This window comes from Amblyraja radiata, chromosome 26 (assembly GCF_010909765.2).
Source record: "Amblyraja radiata isolate CabotCenter1 chromosome 26, sAmbRad1.1.pri, whole genome shotgun sequence".
Lineage (NCBI taxonomy): Eukaryota > Metazoa > Chordata > Chondrichthyes > Rajiformes > Rajidae > Amblyraja > Amblyraja radiata.
The window spans coordinates 10598887-10612490 of NC_045981.1; the positions used below are offsets into that span (position 1 = coordinate 10598887).

General features: G+C 50.1%; 1 protein-coding gene across 5 annotated transcripts in view; it reads left to right on the plus strand.

Annotated features, from left to right (window-relative positions):
* Positions 1 to 13604, plus strand: part of aatk (apoptosis associated tyrosine kinase) — a 172271-nt gene that overhangs the window by 136968 nt on the left and 21699 nt on the right. For all 5 annotated transcript variants that reach the window (XM_033044227.1, XM_033044228.1, XM_033044230.1 and 2 more), the window contains 5 exons: positions 3700 to 3818; positions 4964 to 5051; positions 7102 to 7235; positions 9083 to 9167; positions 11656 to 11777. In XM_033044227.1, coding sequence (XP_032900118.1) covers positions 3700 to 3818; positions 4964 to 5051; positions 7102 to 7235; positions 9083 to 9167; positions 11656 to 11777 — 548 coding nt within the window. The remainder of the gene's footprint in view (positions 1 to 3699; positions 3819 to 4963; positions 5052 to 7101; positions 7236 to 9082; positions 9168 to 11655; positions 11778 to 13604) is intronic.

Below are 13604 nucleotides of genomic sequence, written 5' to 3' on the forward strand. Positions count from 1 at the left end.
CAGCAGGCAGTGAAGAAAGTGAATGGTATGTTAGCTTTCATAGCAAAAGGATTTGAGTATAGGAGCAGGGAGGTTCTACTGCAGTTGTACAGGGTCTTGGTGAGACCACACCTGGAGTATTGTGTACAGTTTTGGTCTCGAAATCTGAGGAAGGACATTATTGCCCTAGAGGGAGTGCAGAGAAGGTTCACCAGACTGATTCCTGGGATGTCAGGACTGTCTTATGAAGAAAGACTGGATAGACTTGGTTTATACTCTCTAGAATTTAGGAGATTGAGAGGGGATCTTATAGAAACTTATAAAATTCTTAAGGGGTTGGACAGGCTAGATGCAGGAAGATTGCTCCCGATGTTGGGGAAGTCCAGGACAAGGGGTCACAGCTTAAGGATAAGGGGGAAATCCTTTAAAACCGAGATGAGAAGAACTTTTTTCACACAGAGAGTGGTGAATCTCTGGAACTCTCTGCCACAGAGGGTAGTCGAGGCCAGTTCATTGGCTATACTTAAGAGGGAGTTAGATGTGGCCCTTGTGGCTAAGGGGATCAGAGGGTATGGAGAGAAGGCAGGTACGGGATACTGAGTTGGATGATCAGCCATGATCATATTGAATGGCGGTGCAGGCTCGAAGGGCCGAATGGCCTACTCCTGCACCTAATTTCTATGTTTCTATGTTTCTATGAAACCCACGTGGTCACAGGGAGAACGTGCAAACTCCACACAGACAGTACCTGAGATCGTGATTGAACCCGGGTCTCTGCCGCTGTGAGGCAGCGGCTCTTATATCCTCCCCACTTCCCACAACTGTGGGCCAAAGGAATCAAGGGATATGGGGAAAAAGCAGGAACGGGGTACTGATTTTGGATGATCAGCCATAATCACATTGAATAAAATTCTTTGCAGCGCAGCTAGCATGAGATTTAGGGTTGCCAACTATCTCACTTGCAAATAAGGGACAAAGGGTCAAAATAAGGGACAAATTCCCGACGGCAATTCGTTGACCGACTCGGCCGTGGCTGGGTGAATGATGAGTCGGCCCAGGCGCTGGACTGCACACAAAGCCCAGCCGGCGGGCCAGCTGAGGAGTTTTGCCCCGTGTGTCCTCGCACGCAAGGTCCGGCACCCCGTCCAACTCATGAACCGATGATCGGCCATGGTGGTGGTGTCGGCGGTCAGCGAAGGTGCAAAGGTTCGGACAGCTGGCCGGGCTGCCGACTGACGGGGCCACGGGCAAGCCACAGTGACGTAGCTTGTCGCCGGTGCCGAATTTGGTGAATTCCATTGGCGACTACCTACGGCAACCCACGGCAACCGCCGACAGGTACCGGTGACTGAATTGTCTTACCTTGTCGGAGCTTGTCACGGGTGGACGTACGTTGTCGTAGGTGTGGTCGTAGGTGGACATCCTAATGGGTCGGCGGTTGTCGTAGCTTGACGTCGACTAGGAGGTGGGTTGTTGCGGACATTGTCGTAGACATTGTCGTGGGGGGGGGGGGGGGGGGGTCCAGTCGCCGGCTTTTCAGCGACCTGCAACGACTGTAACAGTCGCTGAATAAATCGCCTAAGTGGGATAGGCCCTTAAGGGACTGGTGTTGGAATCCACATTCCACAGGCGACGTGGGCTGCGGAATGCATTCATTCTGGTTCAAACAGACACTGATAGGATCAGCTTTTAATAATAGCAGCTTTGTGAGGCACATACATGAAAAACAATGAAATATGTCAGCCTGGCTCAGTGGAGCAGCTGGTCGAGCTGCAACCCCTCCCCCTCAACTCCAGACCCCAGTTATATGCAGACCACCTGTGCTGTCTGTGTGGCGTTTGCATGTTTTCACGGTGTCTGGCTTCCTCTGGGTGCTCCAGTTCTCCCCCCCACACATCGCAGAGATTGGTATGTTAGCTGGCCCGGTGTGTTCATGAGTGCTGGAGCAGTTGATGGGGCCTGTTTCCACGGAATACTGCGTGGAAACAGGCCCCGTCTGGCCCACCAAGGCCACGCTGACCATCGATCACCCGCTCACACTAGTTGTGTGTTATCCCACTTTCTCATCCACTCCCTACACACTAGGAGGCAATTGACAGAGGGGCCAGTATCCTACAAACCCACAGGTCATTGGGATGTGGGAGGAAACCGGACTCCCGTTGTCACAGGGAAGGAACGGACAGACTCCACACAGACAGCACCCGAGGTCAAGTTCAAACACGGGTCTCTGGGGCGGTGAGGCAGCAGATCTACCCGCTGCGCCAGCGTGCCGCCCTGAGCCATATGAGGAGCAGAATTAGTATCTTCCCTCTGGTACCCTGGGGCTCTCATCTTCTTCAGCAGACTCATATACGGCATGTTATCAAAGGCCTCCTGCAAGATGAAGTTAGTTACAATGAGAGAATTCAATGTTCATACCGTTGGGGTATAAGCTACCCAAGCAAAATATGAGGTGTTCGTCCTCCAATTTGCTATGCATTATGGCAATGGAGGAGGCCCAGGCCCAGAAGGGTCAGTGTGGGAATGGGATGGGGAGTTAAAATGGAGTGTGGACCTCATGTGGTGCTTTGCTGGAAGTAAGGGAATTTTTGTAGGAAGGTTTCTCTCTGAAAGTCGTGGATTTATAGTCATACCGCACGGAAACAGGCCCTTCAGCCCAACTTGCCCATGCCGACCAAGATGCCCCATCGACAATAGTCCCACCTGCTCGCATTTGGCCCTTATCCCTCTAAACCTTGGTGCAACTCAGCAGGTCAGGCAGCATCTCTGGAGAATGGGAATAGGTGCCATTTTGGGTCGGAACCCTTGTTCAGACACAGAAAGGATAGATTTGGAGGGATATCCGACCCGAAACTTCACCTATTCTTTTTCTCCAGAGGTGCTGCCTCAAACGCTGAGTTACTCCACCATTTTGTGTCTGCCTTCAGTATAAACCAGCATCTGCAGTTCCTTTCCACACATTCCCTCGAAACCTTTCATATCCATGCTCCTGTCCATGAAAGTATAGTCTTTCCGTTAATAGACGCAGAAAGCTGGAGTAACTCAGCGGGACAGGCAGCATCTCTGGAGCGAAGGAACGGGTGACGTTTCCTGTTGACTGGTTAGCGCGCAACAAAAGCTTTTCACCGTACACATGTGACAATCAACAAAACTCAAACTCATTTAGAAAAAAGAAGGCTTGTTTTGACTGACAAACCAGATCAATTTTCCAAAATAAGGTCTCCTTTCATTGAATTTCTTCAACAACATATTGGTTGAACACAAATTCAAAACCGACACTAAGGTCGGGTGAGGGGGCGTAGGGAAGGGTAGTGGGATATACCTCCACTTTTTTCACTTCTTCGTTAGTTCAGGGGTTTCTCTTTCGTGTCTTTTTCGGAATTCTTTCTTTTCTTTTTCTTCTCTTCTTCATTTCCTTTTTTCCTTTTTTTCTTTTTTCCGATTTAGTTATTAGATTATAAAATGTTAAAATTGAAGCTGTACGAAAATTGTATAATTGTAAAGTCAATTACTCTCTCCTTGTACATTTGCTTCTAATAAAATAAATTTTTTTTAAAAAATTCAAACTGAACTCAACTCCACAATATTTCAACACTATCGCAGTACCAATGTCCTGCCTTGGATTACACCTGGAGAGTTTAGCAGCAGCAGTTCTGAAACAGGGTGGGCGGGGAATATCGGGGGAACCAATGGAAAACCTTTTGTTCGCACGTGTTTCAGGTATTCCTCGGTGAAGTGAACATCAGCCGCAACTCCTGCCAGGTGGTGGTGAAGGAGCTAAAGGTCGGAGCCAGCATTCAGGACCAGATGCGATTCCTGGAGGAAGTCCAGCCCCACAGGTGAGCTACCCCCCTCATTCCCCTCGGACAGTCCAGGCCTCTCTTCATCGCTGCCCCGCTTGCACCAGGGACCCGGGTTCATTCCTGACTACGGGTGCTGGCTGCACGGAGTTTGTACGTTCTCCCCCTGTGACCGCGTGGGTTTTCTCCGGGTGCTCCGCTTTCACTCCAAAGACGTACGGGTTTATAGTTTAATTGGCTTCAGTAAATTGTAAATTGTCCCTAGTGTGTGTAGGATAGTGCCAGTGCACGGGTGATCGCTGGTTGGAGTGCGAGAGGAAACAGGAGCACCCGGAGAAAACCCACGCGGTCACAGGGAGAAAATACAAACTCCATACAGGCAGCACCCGTGGTCAGGATCGAACCCGAGTCACTGGCGCTGTGAGGCAGAAACTCTACCGCTGCGCCACCGTGCTGCCCCGAGGCTTATCAACTTATGATTCAACCTTCATAATGTCATTTCGTCCGCGAAAATGGTGAGTCCTTGAGGGATTGTAATATCTTCCAAGATGCTTACCAAGATGGCGCCCAACCCAGGTGACTATTTGGGTGCTAGCCACAGAAGCAGATCTACAATCACATATTACAGTCGCTCCACGCTCTTAAATCTCTACTCCTACAGCATTATTTCCTACTTTAACAATAATATTCTCTCACCACTCTAAATGGCTCGATGAATAAATGAATGAATAATGAAGGAACAAGTTTATTGGCCAAGTATTCACATACAAGGAATTTGCAGAGGTGCTCCGCCCGCAAGTGACAACAGGACATACAGTAACAGTTAGGAATGACACATTAAACATTAAACATTAATAATGAAACATTATTGATTAAACATGTGAATTAAATAAAAGACCAGAGCAAAAGGAGGCTACAGATTTTTGGTTATTGAGTAGAGCTACTACTCGTGGAAAAAAAAGCTGTTTTTATGTCTGGCTGCGGCAGCTTTGACAGTAATAATGTATTGAATTTCCGCTGACTGTACGGCACGCAACAAATGCTTTTCACTGTAACTCGGTGCATGTGACAATAAACTAAACTAAACTAAACTATCTGGGCACACGTACGGGGGTTGACAGTGTGGCAAGTTAATTGGTTAACTGGTTAGTCTTGCTCATTAACTACCAGTGATTTTCTTGCAGGAGCTTGCAGCATCCCAATCTGCTCCAGTGCCTGTCACAACTCACGGAGGTCACACCATACCTGTTGGTCATGGAATTCTGTCAGCTGGTGAGTATCCGGTCTTTTCCCAGCGGGAATACATCACAGCGCCAGAGACCCGGGATCGTTTTTGGAGTGTGGGGAGAAAAACCGGGAGCTCCCGGAGAAAACCCACGCCGGTCACGGGGAGAGAACGTACAAACTCCGTACAGACAGCGCCCGTGGTCGGGATGGAACCCGGCTCTCTGGTGCTGTGAGGCAGCAACTCCACCATTGGCCCCCTTGCTCTGATTATAGTGCAATTGACCATTAAATACTGTGTGATAAAGAACAGCAGATGCTGGATAAAATCGAAGGTAGACACAAAATGCTGGAGTAACTCAGCGGCTGAGGCAGCATCTATTGAGAGAAGGAATGGGTGACATTTCGGGTCGAAACGTCACCCATTCCTTCTCTCCATAGATGCTGCCTCATCCGCTGAGTTACTCCAGCATTTTGTGTCTACTGACAATTAAATACTTTTGACTTGAATCTTGGCTTCATTTAAACAATTTCAGATAACTGGCCTTTCCAGTTTGCGGCCAGTTCTGATGAATGATCATCAACCTGCATTGAACTCAGTTTCTTTCTCCCCTCAGACTGCCTGATCCAGCATTTGCTCCTTTGATTTCAGATTTCCAGATTCTGCAGTTTTAGCTTTTGCAATCCAGTTACATTTATTTGGTTCTCCTCTGCCTCCTGGTGGTTATGCCCTAGCATTACAGCTCCTCAGACACAATCAGCAGTATTTTCTAGTGAAACATTTAGAACATTGACTGTAACTGTTAATTGCATTTGAGATACAGATTAAAAGCCCTGTCCCACGGTACGAGTTCATTCCAAGAGCTCTCCCGAGTTTAAAAAAAAATCTAACTCGTGGTAAGCATGGAGAATGAACGTAGCGGGTACGTCGGAGCTCGGGGACGTCTCTTAGCGGCTCGTAACGCTAACGGCAGGTACTCGGGAAGACTCGCTAACGGCAGGTAAGCACGGGAAGACTCGTGAAGGTTTTTCAACATGTTGAAAAATGTCCACGAGAGCCCCGAGTTCCGACGAGCGGCCATTACCGTAAATCTCCGAGTTCGAATCAGGGCAAACTCAAGGAGAGCCCTTGGAATGAACTCGTACCGCGGGACAGGGCTTTTATTGAAGGTTCAACTTCTGCAGTGGTTGGGTCAGGAATATGCAAAAGTTATTCTCAGTACTGCCGGGATCGGCGGCTTCCCTTCCGGGCGGGTTTAGTTCAGCTTTATCACTTTAGAGACACGGCGAGGAAACAGGCCCTTCGGCCCATCGAGTTCATGCCGACTAGCACTATCCCTCACACACTAGAGACAATTTACCATCTTTACCGAGGCCAATTAGCCTACAAACCTGCACATCTTTGGAGTGTGGGAGGAAACCGGAGCACCCGGAGAAAACCCACGAGGGTCGCGGGGAGAAAGTGCAAACTCCGCACAGGCAGCACCCATAGTCGGGATCGAACCCGGGTGCCTGGGGCGGCAACTCTACCTCTGCACCAAGGTGCTGCCCCTTTTAAAATATTGCATTATAAAATGTGTTCACCGCGGGCGTGGGAGGCCTGGTGTCGGGGTATCTCTCCGAGACCCCTCCGCCGCACTGGTCTATGTCCAGTGTGCGAGTTTAGGGCTCAGAGGGCAGAGCCTCCGAATTAAAGGGCGCCATTTTAGAAAGGAGGTGAGGAGGAACTTCTTTAGTCAGAGGGTAGTTAATCTGTGGAACTCATTGCCACAGAGGGCTGTGGAGGCCAAGTCAGTGGATATGTTTAAGGCAGAGATGGGCAAATTCTTGATTAGAACGGGTGTCAAGGGTCATGGGGAGAAGGCAGGAAAATGGGATTGGGAGGCAGAGATGGAATTAGGTCATTAGGCCATTAGGCCACAAGTTCACAGGTCACAGGAGAAGAATTAGACCATTCGGCCCATCGAGTCACATGTGGACTCGATGGGCCGAATGGCCTAATTCTTCTCCTGTGACCTGTGAACTTGTGAACCGAGAGATGAGTCGAACGCCTGAACCCGTGGCTCCGTCATTGACCTCCTTGTGCGTTGCGTTAAAGGGCGACTTAAAGGGCTACCTGAGGACCCACAGTGCGGCGGACGAACTGGCCCCGGACCCCTCGACCCTGCAGAGAATGGCGTGTGAGATTACGTCAGGGCTCCAGCACCTCCACAAACATCACTACATCCACAGGTAGGGGAGCAAGTCAACCTTCACCCAACGTCATAGAGAGGCGTACAGCAAGGCAACAGGCCCTCTCACCTCTCCCCATCCACCAAGCCACCTCTCCCCCCCCCCACCCCTCCCCCTCTCTTCATCTCCCTACCCACAACCCTTCCCCATCCCAGAACCCACTCTCCTCTGTTTTTCTCCCCTCTCCATCTCCCCACTCTCAACCTCTCCCCATCCAATCCATCCCCCCCACCCACCCCCTCCAATGTATTCAACAGGGAACTGGATTTAGCTCTTAGGGCTAACGGATATGGGGGGGGAAAGCCGGAACAGGGTACTGATTTTGAATGATCAGCCATGATCATATTGAATGGCGGTGCTGGCTCGAAGGGCCGAATGCCCTACACCTATTTTCTACGTTTCTATGTTTCTATGTGCCCCTTTCCCTTCTTCTTCTCTGGTGTGTGTCCATCCTTCGCTCCCCAGCCCACACCTCCTCTCCCCAAAGGAGAAACCTCTTTAGTCAGAGGGCAGTGAATCTGTGGAATGATTTGCCACAGAAGGCTGTGGAGGCCAAGTCAGTGGATATTTTTTAAGGCAGAGATAGATAGATAGATTCTTGATTGGCACGGGTGCCAATAGGTTACGGGGAGAAGGCAGGAAAATGGGGTTAGGAGGGAGAGATAGATCAGCCATGATGAAAGGCGGTGTATACTTGATGGGCCGAATGGCCTAATACTACTACCCTAATGACCCTCGCTCCATGAACTCCCCGGGCGATGCTGGTGCCTGCCCCATCTGCTGCCTGCCCCACCTTGGCCACTTCCCACAACAATATCCTGATGCTGCCAGAGTGAAGGTGACGTCTCCAGCATCAGTGATTTTGTTGTGGTGGGAGGCCGCTGACTTCGAGCCCAGCCACTGACCAGCGGGCGTAGCCTCGACCCATCGGACAACATGCCACCAGGCAATCTCCAGTGGTCCCCTCCCCGTCACCTCTGCTTCCGCATGCCTGATGATAAGATGTTACTTGGCGAACACTTGGGGCCAACGCGATGGAATTGCAGGAAAAACGTTCCCCATGTTGGGCGAGACCAGAACCAGGGGTCACACAGTTTAAGAACAAGGGCTAGGCCATTTCGGACCGAGATGAGGAAAAACGTTTTCACCCAGAGAGTTGTGAATCTGTGGAATTCCTCTACCCAGAGTAGAGGAATCAAGGCCCTGAGGACATAGGTTGAGGTGAGAGGGGAAAGATCTAAGAGGACAACAGCTGTTTAGCTCGGAGGGTGATGAGTATATGGTACGAGCTGCCAGACAAAGTACTGCAGTTGAGGCAAGTTAAGACATTTGGACAGGTACACGGATAAGGAAGGTTTGGAGGGATATGGACCAAGGTGGGACTCGTGTAGACGGGCCATTTTGGTCGGCATGGGCAAGTTGGGCTGAAGGGCCTGTTTGCGTGCTGTATGACTCTATGACTGTGTGCTGAAAGGGAGATTGAAGGTGCTACTTAAATGCAAGGCCTTCTCTCCCTGTTTGTCAGATCTGCAGGTTTGACCAAAATTTAGTTGCATCTGGCTCACCGTTATTTAATGTTGCACGGTGAGCAAGATGCAACGATATTTCGTTCAGACTTGCAGTTATTGGTGTATTTATGAATGACAATAAAGTCTTTGATTGATTGATTGATTGTTCGTTTCGTCGATGTCCACTTGGTAAGAGAACTACGCAAGTCACGGCAAGAGAACTACGCTTGAGTGAATTGAAGTTGCTCCCAAGTATGGTTTAGTAATGCCTGTGTTTCTGACCCCCCCCCCCCCCCCCCACCCCCCCCCACTCCCCAATCCCCCTTCCCCCCGCCACAGTGACTTGGCTCTACGCAATTGCTTGCTGTCCGCGGATCTGACCGTCAAACTCGGAGACTATGGACTGTCTCACAACAAGTACAAGGTAAAGGAAACGACAGAGGCACGAGGAACTTCAGACACTGGGATCCTGCCTGGAACACAAAGTGCTGGAGTAACTGAGAGGGTCAGGCAGCAAAGATCTTACCTCCAGAGATGCTGCCTGACCCGCTGACTTACTCCAGCACCTTGCGTTCGAAACAATCGAGGAGCTGGGAAGCAACCCTGACATTGCTGGAAATATTCAGCAGGTCAGGACTCATCTATAATAATAATAATAATAATGGATGGGATTTATATAGCGCCTTTCTAATACTCAAGGCGCTTTACATTGCATTATTCATTCACTCCTCAGTCACACTCAGTGGTGGTAAGCTACTTCTGTAGCCACAGCTGCCCTGGGGCAGACTGACGGAAGCGTGGCTGCCATTCTGCGCCTACGGCCCCTCCGACCACCACCAATCACTCACACACATTCACACACAGGCAAAGGTGGGTGAAGTGCCTTGCCCAAGGACACAACGACAGTATGCACTCCAAGCGGGATTCAAACCGGCTACCTTCCGGTCGCCAGCCGAACACTTAGCCCATTGTGCCATCTGTCGTCCGATTTATGGTTCAATGCTGCTGTTATTCTCACATGTGCAAGGTGCTAACATGGTGAAATTAATTTTCTCACATGGATTTCCAGCAGAGTATTGCCCCGATTAGCAAGTGTACTGCAGAAATAGTCTACTTAGCCATTCGGAATGGGAGGGGGTGTTGAAGTGCTGAGCCACTGGGAAATCCGGTTGGTTAAAGCGGACTGAGCGGAGGTGTTCGGCGAAACGATCGCCAAGAAGGTTCCATTTCGGAACAGCCTTTGCTCATGGTGGGCTCATGATGCGAGGCGGAGATCAGAACTTGGGATGGATTGTTGGGGGTTCCGCATTTGGAGTCCGTATTCTGTGGTCGCCCTGGCGCTTTGTGATGCGAGCTCGTTCTTTCCATTCCGCTAGAGTTGGTGGGTAACGGTCGTTTGACAGACCAGCCCTGGCGACCCTTAGAGAGGAAGCAAGAGCACATGGGAAGGCGTGTATTCCCCAGAAGTGACTCTGGCTATGGTCTCGCACATCAGTATCTTTCTCAAAGGACACCTAGTGGCTCTTGTTCACCATGTTCCCTGCAAGCGATTAAAGCGAATGAAACAGAGGATGGTGATAACACTCAACAGGCCGGTCAGCGTCTATAGAGAGAAAAGCAACGCTCGCCTCTCATCGGAACTGAGAAAGCTTAGAGATAAAACTAGTTTGAAGGTGAGAAAACTAGTGGCAAAGGTGATGGTTGCGGCAAAAGTTCAAAGAGGGAGGTAGGTGCTGGTGAATTAAAGGTTGAGGTTTATTATTGGAGTAAAGGGTTGTACAGGGATTTAAACTAATTAGCTTTGGTAAAATTGTAAATTGTCCCCAGTGTGTAGGATAGTGTTCAAGAAGGCACTGGAGATGCTGGAAAATCGAAGGTAGACAAAAATGCCGGAGAAACTCAGCGGGTGCGGCAGCATATATGGTGCGAAGGAAATAGGCAACATTTCGGGCCAAAACTCTTCTTCAGACTGATGTAGGGTGGGGGGGGGGGGGGGGGGGGAGAAGAAAGGAAGAGGAGGAGCCAGTGGGCTGAGGGAGAGCTGAGAAGGGGAGGAGACAGCAAGGGCTACCGGAAATTGGAGAAGTCAATGTTTAAGCCGCTAGGGTGCAAACTGCCCAAGCAGAATATGAGGTGCTGCTCCTCCAATTTCCGGTGGTGCTCACTCTGGCCATGGAGGAGGCCCAGGACAGAAAGGTCGGATTCGGAATGGGAGGGGGAGTTGAAGTGCTGAGCCACAGGGAGATCAGGTTGGTTATTGCGGACCAAGCGGAGGTGTTCGGCGAAACGATCGCCAAGCCTACACTTGGTCTCACCGATGTAGATCAGCTGACATCTAGAGCAGCTGATGCAATAGATGAGGTTGGAGGAGGTGCAGGTGAACCTCTGTCGCACCTGGAACGACTGATTGGGTCCTTGAATGGAGTCGAGGGGGCAGGTAAAGCAACAAGTGTAGCATCTGCGGTAGCAAGGGAAAGTGCCCGGGGAGGGGGTGGTGCGGATGGGAAGGGAAGAATTGACCAGGGAGTTACAGAGGGAGCGGTCTTTGCGGGTAGGATAGTGTTAGTGTGCTGGTCGACCCGGTGGGCCGAAGGGCCTGTTTCCACACTGTATCTCAAAACTAAAACTAAAATAATTGACAATTCTTTCACTCTTGTACTTAATTGTGTTTAAGTAGAGTGAGATTTTAACTGAACTGTGTGCAACAAAATGCATTTCACTGCACCTCTGTACCTGTGACAACAAAGTACCATTGAGCCACTGTTATTCCAAAGGAAATAGTTTGGTGACTGGCGTTTAATTGCCATTAGCTGGCATTTCAACGTAATGTTTTGACGGTGATTTTGTGGCGGGGATTCGCCGGGGAACTAAGTGACCTGACTTCTTGTGTTTCTAATGTTTTATTTTGACAGCAAGATTACTTGGTAACTCCCGATCAGCTCTGGATTCCGCTGCGCTGGATTGCACCTGAGCTCATCGATGACGTCCATGGCAATCTGCTCGTGGTGGATCAAACCAAGATTAGCAATATCTGGTGAGCAAGGGGGTGAGGAGGACTGCGCTGTCCTGTGTACTGGCTGCAGACGGGCATCAGAAACCAGACTGGTCCATGGCGCATGGATATATTTAGTTCAGTTTGTGTGGGAAGGAACTGCAGATGCTGGTTTACACCAAAGATAGTCACAAAATGCTGGAATAACTCAGTGGGACAGGCCTGCCTCTCCAGAGAGAAGGGATGGGTGACGTGTCAGGTAGAGACCCTTGTTCCGGCTCCTAAACTGTATTGCTTGGTTTGGAGGTGCAGGCCCTTCGGCCCACCGAGTCCACGCCGGCCATCAATCACCGTGATCATCAACGGACCACGACCATCCATCACGATTTGGGGCGGGTCGGCACGGTGGTGCAGCGGTAGAGTTGCTGCCTCACAGCGCCAGAGACCCGGGTGCTTGTCTGTACGGAGTTTGTACCTTCTCCCCGTGACCACGTGGGTTTTCTCCGGGTGCTCCGGTTTCTTCCCACACTCCAAAGACGTGCAGGTTTGTAGGTTAATTGGCTTCGGTAAAATGATCCCTGGTGTGTAGGATAGTACTAGTGTGCAGTGTGGTCGACGCAGACCTGGTGGGCCGAAGGGCCTGTTTCCGTGCTGCATCTCTAAAGTCTGAAGTCACCTGATCACGCTAGTTCTATGTTATTCCACTTTCGCATCCACTCCATACACACCCGGGGGCCATTTAACCTATAAACATGCACGTCCTTGGGATGTGGGAGGAAACCGGAGGATCCAGAGGAAACCCACGCAGTCACCAGGAGAACGAGCAAACTCCACACAGACAGCACCCGAGGTCAGGTTCGAACTCCATGTCTCTGGCGCATTGAGGCAGTGGCTTTTGCAAGCTGCGCCACTAAATGGGAAGATGGTTGGTTCCTGGGATTTGGGAATATGGCACCGACAGCTCAGGACCGTTCTCTAGTTGTTGGTTGGATGGTTCAGTTGCCTGATAACAGTTGGGGGGGGGGAAGCTGTCCCTGAATCTGGAGGCGTGTGTTTTCACACCTGTAATTTCCCAATATTTACTGGAAACTTTCCATTTGTTGCAATACTCATTTGTGGTTTTATGGTGTTTTAGGATTAGTGGGTTTGTAATAGTCATCCAGAAACAGGCCCTTTGGCCCAACTTGCCCACGCCGACCAATATACCCCATCTGCAATAGTCCTCACCTGCCTGCATATGGCCCATATCCCTCTAAACCTGTCCTATCCATGTACCTGCCTAATTGCTTCTTAAGCATTGTTCCTGCCTCAACTACCACCTGCAGCAACTCACTCCATACACCCACCACTTTTTGTGTGAATAAAGGTGGTAGGTGTATAAGGTGGTTCCTAGAAAACCTTTCCCCCCCGCCAACCATTTCAAACCTATGTCTTCTGGTTTCCGATTCCCCTACTCTGGACAAGATACTTTGTGTGTCTACCTGATCTATTCCTCTGGGGTGGGAAGATTGCAACCTTCATGTGGCCCGCCTTGTTTCGACGAATGCAATCAACCTGCCGTGCACAATCAAATAAGATCAAATAGAACAAGTTGTCCTGCAACTTTAGGCTGTGCACACCATACGCAAGAAGAAGAAGAAGATCTATTCCTCTTGTTAGACTCAAAAAGCTGGAGTAACTCAGCGGGACTGACAGCATCTCTGGAGAGAAGGAATGGGTGAAGCTTCGGGCCGAGACCCTTCTTCACACCCGAAACGTCACCCGTTCCTTCTCCCCAGAGATGCTGCCTGTCCCGCTGATTTACTCCAGCTTTTTGTGTCTATCCATTGTGTTTAAACCAGCATCTGCAGTTCCGTCCCACACTATTCC